Below are 21,263 nucleotides of genomic sequence, written 5' to 3'. Positions count from 1 at the left end.
TGTGCTGTTCCGCGATGAAAACCAGCTTTAAGCAACGGCGTAGTCGAACGGTACACACTCGGTAAGTAATCCTATAATTTTTTGTTTATAGCATAGTTTATACAGATTATTCCCAAAAAATTATACGTGTTTTGGAAATGTTGAGTCGAATTAGTCTAGAATCGGTTAATTTTATAGAAGAAAACCTTTCGAACAGCCTTAGTCCGTAAAGTTCCCACCTATCGGGCTGCGATTGGCTCGTGTATTTAATCGTTCCTACAACGTAAAATTCTATTAGCGTGGAACGTATCTAAGCATTATAGGGGGTCTACTGTACTTCAAGTTTTCTTATACAAAATATAATATTTCCAGCTGCAGTAAACATCCTATATATCCATAACAGAGACAAAAATCAACATGGCATTTAAATTTAGTAACAAGGAATTAGAATGTATTAGAATATTACAATTATGGATAGAAATTTAAAAAGTTTGTAAACTCCTTGTGGCATTATGAAAAAAAATTGCATTAGAGGACTCTTGTCTCATCCAACATATTTACTGAACTTTGTCCCAATGGGTTATAACTCTGCAAAATCACATAGATGAAAAAAAATTGAATAATGACATCAGTCAAAGAGTACATAGAAGAGTTTTGCTCAAGATCAGTAAAGTTTTCTATCAATAGTATTAAAAGGTTATTGATAAATTTTCAGAAAAATTATTATATAATAATGGTAATTATATTTAATTTGATTGTATTTTGTATTACGTATATTAAAATTTGTGGAAAAACTCAAAAGAACTTTTGACTTAATGTAATATTTATTTCTTCACAAATAAGAGCATGCTCTTGTATATGAAAATGGCTCATCTTTTGCATTTTTGAAACATGTTTGCTTTCATTTATAAAAGCATACCTCACATAAAAGTTAGCATACAAGAACATGCATGCTAATGCTAACTTATTTTGGCTTATAAGATATCTATACTGCTGTGTCAATGATTTAACTTCCATGTATGTACTGATACAGTAATTATTCAGTAACATCTCTATGGTAACCATTATTAAAAATAAACTTCTAAAGTAAAAAAATGCCATAATACTATAAATATAATTTTTAAAAAATAGCAAGTTTTTAGGTACTTTGCAAAATATAGTGCTAATTTTGCCCTATCTATAAAAGTATTCTATTGTTGCATGTGTAAAATTATATGCAGAGGAAAACTTACCTCCTATTTCATCATTATCTTTTAAAATAGATTTATATTTAGCACTGAATCCATGATAATTCAATAGATGGTCAGAATGAAAATGTATCAACATTGTATTATTTGTTGATATTACTGTATTATTTTCTGGATTTGAACAAAAGTGACCAATAAGAGGATCATCTACATAAAAAGAAAATATAAAAATATATTAGAAGTACAAAATATTCCAATGACTATTTATTAATCTAAATATTTATCAACCTGCAGTCATTCCGTCATATACAGCAACAAAATCATAACTACAATTTGTATCGTATTCCAATTCAAGAACATCAAACTCTAAATGCACCGAAAATTCGGGTTTTACCACAATTTGAGTCCAACAATCTGTTTTATCAGGGTAATTGTCTGGATAAAGTGGACTAGTTAAAACTCCTTTGTTTTCTTTTAATATTGTTCGACAATCTGAAAATAAAACAAAATTAATTTTCTACTGTAAATACTGATTTAGCCATTAAGGTTAAATATAAAATACTTTCTTACTTGATGAAATCTCTGGAAAATATTCCAATAAGAACCCATTATCTGTATAACTGGCATCAGTATGGAAAAAAATAGTAACTTTTGTTGTGTTTGTATTAATTATTTTAACTTTGTGATTACCACAGATTCGTTCTAATAGATTTTGCTTATCGTCAAAAATATCTATGTAATCATATCTAGCATTTAAAATATTTGAATTAGTAATGAATTAAGAAATATTTCATTTTTATAAACATATAATAAACATACTCGCAGTTTTCTGTTTCTTCGATAGCAACTTCAATCAGTTTTAAAACAATTTTGTGATCCGCGGAAATTAGTTGCCATTGGCAATCCAAATTTTCTGGATAATGCTTTGGATAACCTGGACTTAAGAGTTTTCCTCCGGTGCCACTTACTGTAATGTTTTCGGAACATTCTTGATCTTTGAAAATTAATGTAACAACATTAAAAATATAAATTTTAAGTATATAAGAAATTAAATAAATATAAAAAGTAAAACAAAATTACATCATAGGTTTAATTATGGATTACCATTTTTTATGAATTCAATTTACTTAATTATTGGTTTAAATTAGCAATTAATATTATTATTATATATTATAGACTGATGAGAAGCAGTAACTTAAAATTTATTTTTATATGATGATATAATTAAACACTACATGTAAAACCAATATCTTGCTGGATATTGGTTCTATGTGTATGTAGTGCTGTATTTATGTACTATGTGCTTATTAAGAAGCAAAACATTTCTTTATCAAATAATAAAATTTGTTACATAAAAAACATCAAATAATTTCATAAAATTATATTAAGTTTGAAATAAATAAATATGGTGAGTAACAGCAGGATGAAAAAACAACTACATTAAACAAATTATTGAAATTTTATGTTTATTAAGATGAAATGTTCAATTTGGTTTGTGTTCATTAGTTCAGATATATTGATAAAGCATTCATTTTTAAGATCCAAATGTTTTATCTTGTAAACATATGACTTTTAAAATTTATTTAGCATATTTTTTTGTCTTGATGATAAACATAACATATAATCACCAATTAATAATATAGGATGAGAGTTATTCAATACATGTTTAATTTTTATAGCACTTTTATAAAACAAGAAAAGATTTTTAAAAATCAACAAATTTTTATGAATAGTGATATAAAGCCAAATGATTGATTGCCAGATTACACTGGGCTATATTATGTCAGGAGTTGCTGGTTTGAGTCCACTTTGGATGATTTTTTTTTCAGACCTTTGAAATTAATTAAAGCATTACTTAATTATAATTATTAATTCATCAAGAGATGGTACCTAATGTTTGCTCTAGGCCAAATTACTTGAAATTTAATTAGTAGTTAGTAGCAATTATATATCCTGATGTAATCTGGTAATTATTTGGCTTTAATCTAAAAATTGAGTTTGCAGATATTTATATTTGGATAGTGTTATAGACTAGAAAAAGAAAAATGTATTGGATCCAGTTAGATTTTTTTATGAAAAAGAAATTTAATAAAATTATTCAAATTAACAAAATAAAACTTGTATACTAGACTCTTGTTAATCTGACCATTCATTACACCAAGGGGAAGTGCCAGATTACCGAGTGTGTTCAGGCCTAAAGGCAATGAATGACAAGACCTGTAACCCTTTGGTACCAGTTCTTTTTGGAGGCAGGTGGGCAAATAATATAGCATGCTGACATGCAACACTACACAAGGAAATGAAATCCATGTAAACATGAAAACAGGATTGTCAAGGAGGCCTATTGAGTAGGATCAAGATAATTCAAGTTCCACTCATTGGAACACATTTTCCAGAAAAGGCCAGTTAGCCTGAATCACCCTAGACAAGTTGAGACAGGTATACCAACTGAGGTGGACCTGCAGGAGAGCTACCGACTCAGCTCCTGATTGATTGGCCAATGGATCTAAAAGTTAGATATAAGACAACACAACTGTTGGAACAAGGGAGAAACAAGCCTGGCCTAAGACTGTTGTGAAAAGCAAGCAAGAAATATTGTTATATGAATATTGTAAATAGTTGTCAAATAAATGGACTTAGTCTGAGTTCAAGCAGTCTTAAAGTGTTCTTTCTGATGGACCACAAATTCAGAAATTTACTAGCGTATGTGATATGACTAACATTTTCATGGAAACAGAAGCACATAGATGATTATGCTGGGGAGTATGCCAGATTAGCAAAAAGAGTATGCTACATTTACTTCAGTACAAAATAAATACATTAAATAATCAAATTTGATGTCAAATTCAATAAAAATCATTGTGTGTTTTGGAAATGAAGTGTGCAAATTTTTATTGGTGTGAAATCCGGAATTTTTATCGAAATTTCCGATTAATATCCCGCATTTTCCTAAACCCACAATTAAATTTTCCGTTAAATCCTAAACTAAAATCTAACTAAAAAAAGGGAAAAATTCCAATCTCCCCTTTCGTTCAAAGTAAACATTCATCCATTTCGAAAATAATCCCACATTCCAACTCCAAAGTTGATAGTTAGCATGGGCCCGGGGACAACTTTGACCCATCCGAGTATCTTCTACCTCACAACAATTGGTCACCTGACCATTCTCCCACGTCGAAACTATAAAAGCCACTTGCTTCCCCCTCTCGGGGGAGTTGTTCATCAACCGCCAACTACAATTTCCTCAAATATTGTGTCCTATCAATATATTGTGTCCTGCGAATTTATTATCCTTATCCTACCAGTTCGGAACCCGTTGGATATCATAATCTTTTTCCTCAAGAATATTTAAAGACATAGAGGTATGGAACAAATTTTTGTGAACTCTCTCTCGGCCCTTCGCGTTTTAGGGACTCAGTATTTCCCCTCGATAAATGTTATTATACCGTCTATGTAGATAGCTAATAAATCATTGTTTCCTTGTTAAATTGGTGTCCTCTTTTACTCGTATATCGCCTGTCACCTTACCGACAGCACTCCTCCCTCCTCCACTCGATCTGAACAAATAAAATCCCATTACTGTAGGATAGGGAAGAAGAAACATTTAAGCTATCTTGACAGTGAGCAGGTTTAACGACCTGTCACCGGAAAGGGAGACCTCCAACCTCCCCAGCGGTTCACGTTGGCATGAATCACACAATCAAGAACCTTTAAACTCCAGTAACACAAATTTTAACGTTTTCATTAAAATTTGTATTATTGGAGTTTAAAGGTTCTTGATTGTGTGTGATTCGTTCCAATAATTCAGTAAGAAGATAGTTTAATTTTATTGGCATTTAACTCAAATATAAATACTAATGGGAAATATACCCAAATAAGTATTATAAAACCTTCCACTCTTTTTCTAGCAATTTCTTTAATCGAACTAATGTTTTTGACTATATTTAATTGCCTTCCTCAAGTTCTACAATATTGGAACATCAGATATTCAAAATTTGTTTTTCTTGTAAAACCAATGATGTCATAAGAACTAAAACAAATTTCGAACATCTGACATTCCAATATTGTAGAACCTGAGGAAGGCCATTAAATATAGCCAAAAACATTAGTTAGATTAAAGAAATTGCTAGAAAAAGAGTGGAATGTTTTATAATACTTACTTACATAAGTTCTAGCTTTTTGTTCATAGAATAATATACCCAAAGATGCTTTATCAAGAGCTTTTATTGAGAAGATATAATTAATGAATATATAATAAATTAATTTACTTTAATTTACAAAACAAATTTTCAAGTAAAAATATTTTATCAATTTATATTGATGTTAACAGAGTTTTTCTGAAATTCTTTTTAGACAGTTTCAAAATGGCCAATGATATGAAATGAGATCATTTGATGCCAGTTGGGAGTATGTATTCAGAATTGTAAAAGAAGAATGTGAAAACATTTTAATACTATTTGACAACGATTCATATCATTTACACCATTTAATATATTTTTATATGAAATAAATGATTACAGAAGACTTTATTGCTTAATTTAATATCATTTTCTCTAATTGACATCAATTTGTATCATTCAGTATCATTTATTATTGGCAAATGATTTGAATAATACAGATACCACTATTAATTAATTAGAGGGATGATTTCTACATTGTTTACATTTTAATAAATTTTAAATATGTTAATAATAAAAATTCAACAACTTAATTAGAAAAATTAACTTATAATTTTTATTGTATTTTATCACAATTTTTGTAGCATATTCTTGATAATTCAAAATTAAGATATAATTAATAACAATTCTGAATTAATTATTTTATTAAATTTAAAAATATTACATAATTTTAATATTAATTAACCGTATTTATTTAAATTATTTCAGTAGTTATTAAATATTTTATTATACACAAAATTATCAAATCATTTTGAATATTATGATCTTTGCTCTTAATAATTAACACTTTTTGTATATTTATTATTTTGCTAATTGGCGCTTTCTTTTAACATGTTTACAGAGTGACAAATGTGTAAAAATAAGTCCCAGAGTTATTTCATTTGATTCTTTAGAATTTTCTATAGCATTTAATAAGGTATTGTTTCTAGTTTGCCAGCTTGCAGATGTAAATTTTGCTTTGGGTAGGGATGTTTAAAATATGACAATTGCAATGGGAATTCTTTTTTTGGAGTATTGCAGTCTATTGACTATTTTAATATTTCCTTGTTGTGCTCATATCTAGTTGCAGTTCCTTTGTTGCTTTTATAGTTTGGGAAAACACTGTGTGATTTGAATAACAAACTATTATTTGTCAATGATGCATCCTGGTCCAGTTGCCTGTGAGGAAAAAAAAAATGATTTTTTGGGAATGCTTAGAAAGACTTTTAATAGACTTACAGTTGAAAGGAACAGACATCGTATCAAAAGAGAAAGTAGAAAGAGCTCAAAGTGCTCTGTGGAGAGTGATGAGAGAGACCTGTGGAAACCCAGAACTTTGGAGTAATTGGAAATGGGAAGAAAGTCAAGGCATTGGCTTGTGAGTCATAAACAAAAGGTATGTAAAAGTTATAAATGATAAATTTTTTTTGTGTTTTAAACATCAACAGAACACAAATAGCCAATGCCAACAGTGCTGTACCAAGTGTTAAACTCATCATTCTATTGCATGTAATTTTTTTTAACATCTTATTTATGTATTGTACATATCATTATGTTGTAATAATTCTTCATTCTTTTGTTTAATAAAAATTCTTTGTAATACCAGCAGGTTCTTGTGCATTCCATTAAGTTCTGACACAAATGAAGCATATTCCTTTCTTTTTCTGTATTTGTTTCCGAATGTAGAAACCCCATTGTATATATGAGCTTTCCCAGAGTGCTCTAAAGTCACTAGTGTAATATTATTTAAATAAAAAAAAATTCTCTCATCTTATGTATGCTGTTATATTTTTGAGTGTCAATTAAAAAATGATCTCTGATTATACTGAAGTTATATAAATAATTTTATCTGTATTGCACTACTAAATTAATGTGGTAAAATGATTCCCATCTTATTAAGATCCAATTTTAGACAATTTTACAGACTCTTTCACAAAATAACAGCTGCTACATCTGTTGGAAGAATGACAGCTTTTCTCAACTCATTAGGTACCAGTAGAAATTAGAGGATCTTAGATACTTCATAAACAAATAATAAAATGATGCAAAATTAATAAGCAAAAAGTTTAACTGAATACAGTTTTAAGTCAGAATATAGGCTACTTATTGAAGTTCAAATTTTAGTTTTATTAGGCATGTAAAGACAAATAATATAATTATTTGCATATTCATTTTATTAACTTTTTGTACACAAGTGTTTTGTCATGTATTAACTTTTTAACTTGCTTTTAGTACTCAAAAATATTTTCAAAAAAAAAATGTTTATATTGCCTGTTATTTATCAGTATTATTATTTTCTCTTATAATTAAATATCAATATTAGAAAAAGCAAAGTTGAAAATATCAATTGATTTATAATTCCTGACTCCTTGATGTTTAATAAGTTTAGATTTTTAAGAACAAGTGTTATTTATTAAAAGCAACAATTAGAGCAACAATCTCTTGTTTTGGCCTTGATCTCAATAGAAATCAAAACAGATTTTTATAATTAGGATTAGATTTTTCTAAAAATATAAGTTACTTTCAATACTTAATAGTACCTGTAAACTCCTTGTGGCATTATGAAAAAAAATTGCNAACCTGTTTAAAACGGAAAAATTCTTCGGAACAGATCGATTTTCTATGTTAAAAACAACCTGTTCGAAGCGGAAACCTGCCAAACCGGAAAACATATTCGGTACCTGGTGTTTCCGGTTTACACAGGTTATACTTTAGATAAGCTTATATTTGAAGTTTAAATATAAGTTCCTTTATATTAGCATTTTCTAGGTTCCACGATGAAAACCAGCTTTAAGCAACGGCGTAGTCGAACGGTACACACTCGGTAAGTAATCCTATAATTTTTTGTTTATAGCATAGTTTATACAGATTATTCCCAAAAAATTATACGTATTTTGGAAATGTTGAGTCGAATTAGCCTAGAATCGGTTAATTTTATAGAAGAAAACCTTTCGAACAGCCTTAGTCCGTAAAGTTCCCACCTATCGGGCTGCGATTGGCTCGTGTATTTAATCGTTCCTACAACGTAAAATTCTATTAGCGTGGAACGTATCTAAGCATTATAGGGGGTCTACTGTACTTCAAGTTTTCTTATACAAAATATAATATTTTCAGCTGCAGTAAACATCCTATATATCCATAACAGAGACAAAAATCAACATGGCATTTAAATTTAGTAACAAGGAATTAGAATGTATTAGAATATTACAATTATGGATAGAAATTTAAAAAGTTTGTAAACTCCTTGTGGCATTATGAAAAAAAATTGCATTAGAGGACTCTTGTCTCATCCAACATATTTACTGAACTTTGTCCCAATGGGTTATAACTCTGCAAAATCACATAGATGAAAAAAAATTGAATAATGACATCAGTCAAAGAGTATATAGAAGAGTTTTGCTCAAGATCAGTAAAGTTTTCTATCAATAGTATTAAAAGGTTATTGATAAATTTTCAGAAAAATTATTATATAATAATGGTAATTATATTTAATTTGATTGTATTTTGTATTACGTATATTAAAATTTGTGGAAAAACTCAAAAGAACTTTTGACTTAATGTAATATTTATTTCTTCACAAATAAGAGCATGCTCTTGTATATGAAAATGGCTCATCTTTTGCATTTTTGAAACATGTTTGCTTTCATTTATAAAAGCATACCTCACATAAAAGTTAGCATACAAGAACATGCATGCTAATGCTAACTTATTTTGGCTTATAAGATATCTATACTGCTGTGTCAATGATTTAACTTCCATGTATGTACTGATACAGTAATTATTCAGTAACATCTCTATGGTAACCATTATTAAAAATAAACTTCTAAAGTAAAAAAATGCCATAATACTATAAATATAATTTTTAAAAAATAGCAAGTTTTTAGGTACTTTGCAAAATATAGTGCTAATTTTGCCCTATCTATAAAAGTATTCTATTGTTGCATGTGTAAAATTATATGCAGAGGAAAACTTACCTCCTATTTCATCATTATCTTTTAAAATAGATTTATATTTAGCACTGAATCCATGATAATTCAATAGATGGTCAGAATGAAAATGTATCAACATTGTATTATTTGTTGATATTACTGTATTATTTTCTGGATTTGAACAAAAGTGACCAATAAGAGGATCATCTACATAAAAAGAAAATATAAAAATATATTAGAAGTACAAAATATTCCAATGACTATTTATTAATCTAAATATTTATCAACCTGCAGTCATTCCGTCATATACAGCAACAAAATCATAACTACAATTTGTATCGTATTCCAATTCAAGAACATCAAACTCTAAATGCACCGAAAATTCGGGTTTTACCACAATTTGAGTCCAACAATCTGTTTTATCAGGGTAATTGTCTGGATAAAGTGGACTAGTTAAAACTCCTTTGTTTTCTTTTAATATTGTTCGACAATCTGAAAATAAAACAAAATTAATTTTCTACTGTAAATACTGATTTAGCCATTAAGGTTAAATATAAAATACTTTCTTACTTGATGAAATCTCTGGAAAATATTCCAATAAGAACCCATTATCTGTATAACTGGCATCAGTATGGAAAAAAATAGTAACTTTTGTTGTGTTTGTATTAATTATTTTAACTTTGTGATTACCACAGATTCGTTCTAATAGATTTTGCTTATCGTCAAAAATATCTATGTAATCATATCTAGCATTTAAAATATTTGAATTAGTAATGAATTAAGAAATATTTCATTTTTATAAACATATAATAAACATACTCGCAGTTTTCTGTTTCTTCGATAGCAACTTCAATCAGTTTTAAAACAATTTTGTGATCCGCGGAAATTAGTTGCCATTGGCAATCCAAATTTTCTGGATAATGCTTTGGATAACCTGGACTTAAGAGTTTTCCTCCGGTGCCACTTACTGTAATGTTTTCGGAACATTCTTGATCTTTGAAAATTAATGTAACAACATTAAAAATATAAATTTTAAGTATATAAGAAATTAAATAAATATAAAAAGTAAAACAAAATTACATCATAGGTTTAATTATGGATTACCATTTTTTATGAATTCAATTTACTTAATTATTGGTTTAAATTAGCAATTAATATTATTATTATATATTATAGACTGATGAGAAGCAGTAACTTAAAATTTATTTTTATATGATGATATAATTAAACACTACATGTAAAACCAATATCTTGCTGGATATTGGTTCTATGTGTATGTAGTGCTGTATTTATGTACTATGTGCTTATTAAGAAGCAAAACATTTCTTTATCAAATAATAAAATTTGTTACATAAAAAACATCAAATAATTTCATAAAATTATATTAAGTTTGAAATAAATAAATATGGTGAGTAACAGCAGGATGAAAAAACAACTACATTAAACAAATTATTGAAATTTTATGTTTATTAAGATGAAATGTTCAATTTGGTTTGTGTTCATTAGTTCAGATATATTGATAAAGCATTCATTTTTAAGATCCAAATGTTTTATCTTGTAAACATATGACTTTTAAAATTTATTTAGCATATTTTTTTGTCTTGATGATAAACATAACATATAATCACCAATTAATAATATAGGATGAGAGTTATTCAATACATGTTTAATTTTTATAGCACTTTTATAAAACAAGAAAAGATTTTTAAAAATCAACAAATTTTTATGAATAGTGATATAAAGCCAAATGATTGATTGCCAGATTACACTGGGCTATATTATGTCAGGAGTTGCTGGTTTGAGTCCACTTTGGATGATTTTTTTTTCAGACCTTTGAAATTAATTAAAGCATTACTTAATTATAATTATTAATTCATCAAGAGATGGTACCTAATGTTTGCTCTAGGCCAAATTACTTGAAATTTAATTAGTAGTTAGTAGCAATTATATATCCTGATGTAATCTGGTAATTATTTGGCTTTAATCTAAAAATTGAGTTTGCAGATATTTATATTTGGATAGTGTTATAGACTAGAAAAAGAAAAATGTATTGGATCCAGTTAGATTTTTTTATGAAAAAGAAATTTAATAAAATTATTCAAATTAACAAAATAAAACTTGTATACTAGACTCTTGTTAATCTGACCATTCATTACACCAAGGGGAAGTGCCAGATTACCGAGTGTGTTCAGGCCTAAAGGCAATGAATGACAAGACCTGTAACCCTTTGGTACCAGTTCTTTTTGGAGGCAGGTGGGCAAATAATATAGCATGCTGACATGCAACACTACACAAGGAAATGAAATCCATGTAAACATGAAAACAGGATTGTCAAGGAGGCCTATTGAGTAGGATCAAGATAATTCAAGTTCCACTCATTGGAACACATTTTCCAGAAAAGGCCAGTTAGCCTGAATCACCCTAGACAAGTTGAGACAGGTATACCAACTGAGGTGGACCTGCAGGAGAGCTACCGACTCAGCTCCTGATTGATTGGCCAATGGATCTAAAAGTTAGATATAAGACAACACAACTGTTGGAACAAGGGAGAAACAAGCCTGGCCTAAGACTGTTGTGAAAAGCAAGCAAGAAATATTGTTATATGAATATTGTAAATAGTTGTCAAATAAATGGACTTAGTCTGAGTTCAAGCAGTCTTAAAGTGTTCTTTCTGATGGACCACAAATTCAGAAATTTACTAGCGTATGTGATATGACTAACATTTTCATGGAAACAGAAGCACATAGATGATTATGCTGGGGAGTATGCCAGATTAGCAAAAAGAGTATGCTACATTTACTTCAGTACAAAATAAATACATTAAATAATCAAATTTGATGTCAAATTCAATAAAAATCATTGTGTGTTTTGGAAATGAAGTGTGCAAATTTTTATTGGTGTGAAATCCGGAATTTTTATCGAAATTTCCGATTAATATCCCGCATTTTCCTAAACCCACAATTAAATTTTCCGTTAAATCCTAAACTAAAATCTAACTAAAAAAAGGGAAAAATTCCAATCTCCCCTTTCGTTCAAAGTAAACATTCATCCATTTCGAAAATAATCCCACATTCCAACTCCAAAGTTGATAGTTAGCATGGGCCCGGGGACAACTTTGACCCATCCGAGTATCTTCTACCTCACAACAATTGGTCACCTGACCATTCTCCCACGTCGAAACTATAAAAGCCACTTGCTTCCCCCTCTCGGGGGAGTTGTTCATCAACCGCCAACTACAATTTCCTCAAATATTGTGTCCTATCAATATATTGTGTCCTGCGAATTTATTATCCTTATCCTACCAGTTCGGAACCCGTTGGATATCATAATCTTTTTCCTCAAGAATATTTAAAGACATAGAGGTATGGAACAAATTTTTGTGAACTCTCTCTCGGCCCTTCGCGTTTTAGGGACTCAGTATTTCCCCTCGATAAATGTTATTATACCGTCTATGTAGATAGCTAATAAATCATTGTTTCCTTGTTAAATTGGTGTCCTCTTTTACTCGTATATCGCCTGTCACCTTACCGACAGCACTCCTCCCTCCTCCACTCGATCTGAACAAATAAAATCCCATTACTGTAGGATAGGGAAGAAGAAACATTTAAGCTATCTTGACAGTGAGCAGGTTTAACGACCTGTCACCGGAAAGGGAGACCTCCAACCTCCCCAGCGGTTCACGTTGGCATGAATCACACAATCAAGAACCTTTAAACTCCAGTAACACAAATTTTAACGTTTTCATTAAAATTTGTATTATTGGAGTTTAAAGGTTCTTGATTGTGTGTGATTCGTTCCAATAATTCAGTAAGAAGATAGTTTAATTTTATTGGCATTTAACTCAAATATAAATACTAATGGGAAATATACCCAAATAAGTATTATAAAACCTTCCACTCTTTTTCTAGCAATTTCTTTAATCGAACTAATGTTTTTGACTATATTTAATTGCCTTCCTCAAGTTCTACAATATTGGAACATCAGATATTCAAAATTTGTTTTTCTTGTAAAACCAATGATGTCATAAGAACTAAAACAAATTTCGAACATCTGACATTCCAATATTGTAGAACCTGAGGAAGGCCATTAAATATAGCCAAAAACATTAGTTAGATTAAAGAAATTGCTAGAAAAAGAGTGGAATGTTTTATAATACTTACTTACATAAGTTCTAGCTTTTTGTTCATAGAATAATATACCCAAAGATGCTTTATCAAGAGCTTTTATTGAGAAGATATAATTAATGAATATATAATAAATTAATTTACTTTAATTTACAAAACAAATTTTCAAGTAAAAATATTTTATCAATTTATATTGATGTTAACAGAGTTTTTCTGAAATTCTTTTTAGACAGTTTCAAAATGGCCAATGATATGAAATGAGATCATTTGATGCCAGTTGGGAGTATGTATTCAGAATTGTAAAAGAAGAATGTGAAAACATTTTAATACTATTTGACAACGATTCATATCATTTACACCATTTAATATATTTTTATATGAAATAAATGATTACAGAAGACTTTATTGCTTAATTTAATATCATTTTCTCTAATTGACATCAATTTGTATCATTCAGTATCATTTATTATTGGCAAATGATTTGAATAATACAGATACCACTATTAATTAATTAGAGGGATGATTTCTACATTGTTTACATTTTAATAAATTTTAAATATGTTAATAATAAAAATTCAACAACTTAATTAGAAAAATTAACTTATAATTTTTATTGTATTTTATCACAATTTTTGTAGCATATTCTTGATAATTCAAAATTAAGATATAATTAATAACAATTCTGAATTAATTATTTTATTAAATTTAAAAATATTACATAATTTTAATATTAATTAACCGTATTTATTTAAATTATTTCAGTAGTTATTAAATATTTTATTATACACAAAATTATCAAATCATTTTGAATATTATGATCTTTGCTCTTAATAATTAACACTTTTTGTATATTTATTATTTTGCTAATTGGCGCTTTCTTTTAACATGTTTACAGAGTGACAAATGTGTAAAAATAAGTCCCAGAGTTATTTCATTTGATTCTTTAGAATTTTCTATAGCATTTAATAAGGTATTGTTTCTAGTTTGCCAGCTTGCAGATGTAAATTTTGCTTTGGGTAGGGATGTTTAAAATATGACAATTGCAATGGGAATTCTTTTTTTGGAGTATTGCAGTCTATTGACTATTTTAATATTTCCTTGTTGTGCTCATATCTAGTTGCAGTTCCTTTGTTGCTTTTATAGTTTGGGAAAACACTGTGTGATTTGAATAACAAACTATTATTTGTCAATGATGCATCCTGGTCCAGTTGCCTGTGAGGAAAAAAAAAATGATTTTTTGGGAATGCTTAGAAAGACTTTTAATAGACTTACAGTTGAAAGGAACAGACATCGTATCAAAAGAGAAAGTAGAAAGAGCTCAAAGTGCTCTGTGGAGAGTGATGAGAGAGACCTGTGGAAACCCAGAACTTTGGAGTAATTGGAAATGGGAAGAAAGTCAAGGCATTGGCTTGTGAGTCATAAACAAAAGGTATGTAAAAGTTATAAATGATAAATTTTTTTTGTGTTTTAAACATCAACAGAACACAAATAGCCAATGCCAACAGTGCTGTACCAAGTGTTAAACTCATCATTCTATTGCATGTAATTTTTTTTAACATCTTATTTATGTATTGTACATATCATTATGTTGTAATAATTCTTCATTCTTTTGTTTAATAAAAATTCTTTGTAATACCAGCAGGTTCTTGTGCATTCCATTAAGTTCTGACACAAATGAAGCATATTCCTTTCTTTTTCTGTATTTGTTTCCGAATGTAGAAACCCCATTGTATATATGAGCTTTCCCAGAGTGCTCTAAAGTCACTAGTGTAATATTATTTAAATAAAAAAAAATTCTCTCATCTTATGTATGCTGTTATATTTTTGAGTGTCAATTAAAAAATGATCTCTGATTATACTGAAGTTATATAAATAATTTTATCTCTATTGCACTACTAAATTAATGTGGTAAAATGATTCCCATCTTATTAAGATCCAATTTTAGACAATTTTACAGACTATTTCACAAAATAACAGCTGCTACATCTGTTGGAAGAATGACAGCTTTTCTCAACTCATTAGGTACCAGTAGAAATTAGAGGATCTTAGGTACTTCATAAACAAATAATAAAATGATGCAAAATTAATAAGCAAAAAGTTTAACTGAATACAGTTTTAAGTCAGAATATAGGCTACTTATTGAAGTTCAAATTTTAGTTTTATTAGGCATGTAAAGACAAATAATATAATTATTTGCATATTCATTTTATTAACTTTTTGCACAAAGTGTTTTGTCATGTATTAACTTTTTAACTTGCTTTTAGTACTCAAAAATATTTAAAAAAAAAAATGTTTATATTGCCTGTTATTTATTAGTATTATTATTTTCACTTATAATTAAATATCAATATTAGAAAAAGCAAAGTTGAAAATATCAATTGATTTATAATTCCTGACTCCTTGATGCTTAATAAGTTTAGATTTTTAAGAACAAGTGTTATTTATTAAAAGCAACAATTAGAGCAACAATCTCTTGTTTTGGCCTTGATCTCAATAGAAATCAAAACAGATTTTTATAATTAGGATTAGATTTTTCTAAAAATATAAGTTACTTTCAATACTTAATATTACCTTAAAATGACATCATACCTGTTTGTCTTTTGAATCTCTCTTTCCTATTGATAGGAATTGTAGGTGATTGATTTACCTTATCTTGTTTCCTTATTAAAAAAAAAAGTAAATATTTTATTTATTAAACCATTTTGTTTATGTATCAATAATATAAAAAAATTTTATATACTGTATATATATATATAAAAACTCAAAAATTAATAGCTATTTATGTATTTTCCTAAATCTAGGCTATACTGTATGTTTCAGAAAACGTTTATAGTTATAATCCAATTACTGATTTTGCAAATGATAAATATCTAAATTCATAAACAATTTTCTTATTCTAAGAAAAATACAGTCAATGCAATATTTGTGGCATTAATAAGATATTTTTAAGAAATTTGAATTGCTCAGTCTTATTACACTGTTCAACTACACAAATCTCTATTAATATTTATTCTGAAAGATAAATTTCTTCTTCAAATTTCTTCAGTTTCTTACTGATACTATAGAAACTTATTGCATTTTTCTATGAATAAGAAACGTGTTTATGAATTTAATATTTATAATTAGCAAAAATACTGATTATGAATAGTAACGCTGGCATGCTGTATATACTTGCAAATGTGAAATATTGTATAAGAATACTTAATAATTAAAACTTTTGTTTTTAAATTCTTATGTATACAGTATATATAACGCAAAGATATTTAAATAACTGTTCATTAATTTAAATAGAAATTATTATGTAAGTTCTTGTCAAAATTACACCTTACCTGTCAACATTCGACTTATGCGTCGTTAGTAATAGGAGGAAAGTTGTTGACACAAATAAAATAAAGAGCGCAATAGATAGGAAAATAGCTTTACTTCTTCTAACTTCGCCCATCGTTTTCCAACTGCAAAATGAAAGCATTTGTTTTGACCCCGAGGGTCATTCTTTGTGAAATTCCTTATCTTCGGGTTCCTATAAACTTTTTGATTAGCAGATAATTGACGTCATTTTTTTCATGTAAATAAGTTCTTCGAAATTTCAACTTGTAAAAGGAAATGTGAACCAGTTCGAACAACCAATCCTTGACCTTAACTTTCTGCATTTTATTTTTATTTTCCTGCTTTTCGTCGATTTATATATATATAAAATTAGGATGCAGGTAATTGAAGCTAAATTGTTATTAAATTATAATTTTTCTCGAAAGTGCTCTGTTGTAACCACACGTAATTAAGATTTTGTTTTGCCGGAAGTGTTTTTAATAGGTTAAATGAGTTTATAAATTCCGGATTTACCACCTATAACGTCAAGATTATTGTGCAATTTAACGTAGAATTAAAACAAGTTCGTAAGAATTAATACAATTCTGATGAAATGGTCTATATTCGAGACTAAAATAATGCGCTGTTGTTATGTTAGTAACTACTAAACCTGTAGTTTAGTATAGTCATGCTTTATAATATAATATAAATACTGTGTATACAGTAAAACCTGTTTAAAACGGAAAAATTCTTCGGAACAGATCGATTTTCTATGTTAAAAACAACCTGTTCGAAGCGGAAACCTGCCAAACCGGAAAATATATTCGGTACCTGGTGTTTCCGGTTTACACAGGTTATACTTTAGATAAGCTTATATTTGAAGTTTATATATAAGTTCCTTTATATTAGCATTTTCTAGCTTTCATTGTGAAACTCCGATGCATAAATTAGCTTAAGCTAATACTTTTAAATTGAATCAGTGTCATTTCAGATTTCTGCCATTTTTTTATTTTTTCGTATTAATAAAAAACAGTCTTATTTTATTTTTTGTTAGTAAAAGTAAAAATTAATTGCAGGAATAGGATGTAGGGCCTCTAAGTTTTCTCTGTAATCGGGGAAAAATCCCTATCTCCCCCTCTGAACGACCCCGCTAACAGCCTCCGGTTAAGAGGAGGATGCAATTTGTTCTGAATTTTTATTAAGTTTATTTCAAAGCTTAATTATTCTAAAATATATTAAATAATTCTACATAATACTCGTGATTCTTATAATTTGCAAATGATTACATTCTGTATCTAATATTTTGAATTTGAATTTTTTGACAAACATTTTCTTTATCTCTTTTAACATGAGTTTATCTTCAATGAAGAATTAATGATGATGGGCATTTTGGTTTTCATTTTATTGATGATAAAAGTGAATTCGCGATTATTATTATTATAGAAACGGAACTGTTTTGGTCTTGTTCACTTATTGATTGACTGAATGCCGAAATTAACTGTAAAAATTGGGAAAATAATTAAGTGCTTGTTAAATTCTTTAATTGCTAGGACACTAATCTATTAATGTATATAGGCTATAAATAATAAAAATTCCATCAATAATAGAAACTTCCATGAGGCAGAACTGCTTCATATAGCTCAGGAACATGTAACATAATTATAAAATAAACAAAACTGCTGTGGAGAACTTACCGAACAGCTGATTGGTTAGCCTATGTAGGCTTTATTACATAAAAATCTACATAACCAATCGGCTAGGTTCCTGTATAAGTTTTCCATATAAATTCTACGTTTACTTCTCAAGATCTAAGTAGAGAGAACAAGAAGCAATCGAGTACTATATTAAAAAAAAAAAATTATTGCAGTTCTAGCTTGTGTAATGTAGTTGATATTGTTACTGATATATGCTAGATAAGAATAAATGTAATCAAATTGAAACTATCGTTAAATTTGTCCTTCTTAAATACACGAGAAAGCTATTCTGAAATTAAAATTATCTTATACACTGACAGATTAATATGATATGTCTTTAATAATTCTAAGTATAATAATTTAATTGAAAAATAAATATGATGTCCTAAAAACTCGATCTTTATGTAGAGTAATGACTAAAACTCTTTTTCTTAGCCTATTATTTCGAAAACCATTAGAGCATCCAGTGTAAACTTTTTATCAATGTTTACTAAGTTTAGAATGCGCTAAACAATGATGTTACTATCCGTTCCCTTCTCTTAAGTCGGGAGTACGATTGCCAACTTTTAGAGTAACAAATTCCGAACACGTGGTGGGAAAAAAGCTTGAAAAAGCTACGAGCAAAAAAAACCTACAATCAAATTAGGAACATTTTTTCTTTTGACTAATGACGATGACGAGCCAACTGGATGAACGCTTCGAAGCGTTAAGACGTCACTTTCTTTGTGGACCGGGTATTAAATTCGGACGAGTAACTCCAGGAATTTTTCATGAGAGGTCCGTTCTGGATATATCGGGCACCTATCCCTCACCACTATGTCGCCCCCATTGAATCCTTTGTGGGATCGGCTAGGCCCACAATGGACTTGAATTTTTAGTGTCTACAGGGTAGAATGAAACGGGGAAAAAAGTAAACTAACGAGAGTGAAAATTTGGATTGCAATTAAAGATGCCAACTTTATAATGAAGAAAACAGATGAGTTAAAAAAAACTTTTTGTTCGTTTTTCAGAACCTTTCTGTTCAGGAAAATGAACAGAGTTTTTTAAACAACAACAACAAAAAAGTTGGCAACTTCAGTCTAGAGACGCAAGTTATTTTCTCTCTTAATATAAATAGCTAATCAATGTCAGTTATAAAGTTATAGAGAATGACAAAATATACAATTTCAGCTTTTCTTCCATTCCGAAATATCAAACAGAACCCAAGAACATGCTCCAAAAGTAAGATATACAGTAAGTGCACCTCTGCATAATGAGAATGAAATACGGGAGGGACCGAACGCGACATTTGCACAACCATGAATAGGACATACTGTAATGATAAGGCTAAATGGGCGAAGAGATAAAAGGTCTTAGCCTGCTGTTACGGAAAATCTGGAATTGAATGTAGATCAGAGACCTCAAAGTTTGCGTGGATGGTCTGTTTCAGATTTATCGGGCTCTATTTTTCACTATCCTGCCGTCNTTTTTATGAATAGTGATATAAAGCCAAATGATTGATTGCCAGATTACACTGGGCTATATTATGTCAGGAGTTGCTGGTTTGAGTCCACTTTGGATGATTTTTTTTTCAGACCTTTGAAATTAATTAAAGCATTACTTAATTATAATTATTAATTCATCAAGAGATGGTACCTAATGTTTGCTCTAGGCCAAATTACTTGAAATTTAATTAGTAGTTAGTAGCAATTATATATCCTGATGTAATCTGGTAATTATTTGGCTTTAATCTAAAAATTGAGTTTGCAGATATTTATATTTGGATAGTGTTATAGACTAGAAAAAGAAAAATGTATTGGATCCAGTTAGATTTTTTTATGAAAAAGAAATTTAATAAAATTATTCAAATTAACAAAATAAAACTTGTATACTAGACTCTTGTTAATCTGACCATTCATTACACCAAGGGGAAGTGCCAGATTACCGAGTGTGTTCAGGCCTAAAGGCAATGAATGACAAGACCTGTAACCCTTTGGTACCAGTTCTTTTTGGAGGCAGGTGGGCAAATAATATAGCATGCTGACATGCAACACTACACAAGGAAATGAAATCCATGTAAACATGAAAACAGGATTGTCAAGGAGGCCTATTGAGTAGGATCAAGATAATTCAAGTTCCACTCATTGGAACACATTTTCCAGAAAAGGCCAGTTAGCCTGAATCACCCTAGACAAGTTGAGACAGGTATACCAACTGAGGTGGACCTGCAGGAGAGCTACCGACTCAGCTCCTGATTGATTGGCCAATGGATCTAAAAGTTAGATATAAGACAACACAACTGTTGGAACAAGGGAGAAACAAGCCTGGCCTAAGACTGTTGTGAAAAGCAAGCAAGAAATATTGTTATATGAATATTGTAAATAGTTGTCAAATAAATGGACTTAGTCTGAGTTCAAGCAGTCTTAAAGTGTTCTTTCTGATGGACCACAAATTCAGAAATTTACTAGCGTATGTGATATGACTAACATTTTCATGGAAACAGAAGCACATAGATGATTATGCTGGGGAGTATGCCAGATTAGCAAAAAGAGTATGCTACATTTACTTCAGTACAAAATAAATACATTAAATAATCAAATTTGATGTCAAATTCAATAAAAATCATTGTGTGTTTTGGAAATGAAGTGTGCAAATTTTTATTGGTGTGAAATCCGGAATTTTTATCGAAATTTCCGATTAATATCCCGCATTTTCCTAAACCCACAATTAAATTTTCCGTTAAATCCTAAACTAAAATCTAACTAAAAAAAGGGAAAAATTCCAATCTCCCCTTTCGTTCAAAGTAAACATTCATCCATTTCGAAAATAATCCCACATTCCAACTCCAAAGTTGATAGTTAGCATGGGCCCGGGGACAACTTTGACCCATCCGAGTATCTTCTACCTC

At 29.2% G+C, this 21,263-nt stretch overlaps 1 protein-coding gene across 1 annotated transcript in view; it reads right to left on the bottom strand.

The window, feature by feature from the left end:
• The window catches only part of LOC111633284 (tolloid-like protein 1), a 33,647-nt gene extending 16,325 nt beyond the window's left edge, over positions 1-17,322 (bottom strand). Inside the window, exons 1-11 of the mRNA XM_023377821.1 lie at positions 16,706-17,322; positions 15,966-16,036; positions 10,072-10,246; positions 9,823-9,998; positions 9,541-9,744; positions 9,298-9,459; positions 5,331-5,386; positions 1,986-2,191; positions 1,737-1,912; positions 1,455-1,658; positions 1,212-1,373 (exon numbers count right to left, since the gene is read on the bottom strand). Of these exons, the coding sequence (XP_023233589.1) occupies positions 1,212-1,373; positions 1,455-1,658; positions 1,737-1,912; positions 1,986-2,191; positions 5,331-5,386; positions 9,298-9,459; positions 9,541-9,744; positions 9,823-9,998; positions 10,072-10,246; positions 15,966-16,036; positions 16,706-16,845 (1,732 nt within the window). The 5' untranslated portion in view covers positions 16,846-17,322. The remainder of the gene's footprint in view (positions 1-1,211; positions 1,374-1,454; positions 1,659-1,736; positions 1,913-1,985; positions 2,192-5,330; positions 5,387-9,297; positions 9,460-9,540; positions 9,745-9,822; positions 9,999-10,071; positions 10,247-15,965; positions 16,037-16,705) is intronic.
• Positions 17,323-21,263: the final 3,941 nt, after the last annotated feature.

This window comes from Centruroides sculpturatus, unplaced genomic scaffold (assembly GCF_000671375.1).
Source record: "Centruroides sculpturatus isolate CEXI.00-Female unplaced genomic scaffold, Cexi_2.0 scaffold579, whole genome shotgun sequence".
Taxonomy (NCBI): Eukaryota; Metazoa; Arthropoda; class Arachnida; order Scorpiones; family Buthidae; genus Centruroides; species Centruroides sculpturatus.
This window is presented reverse-complemented; position numbering and strand designations above follow the sequence as displayed.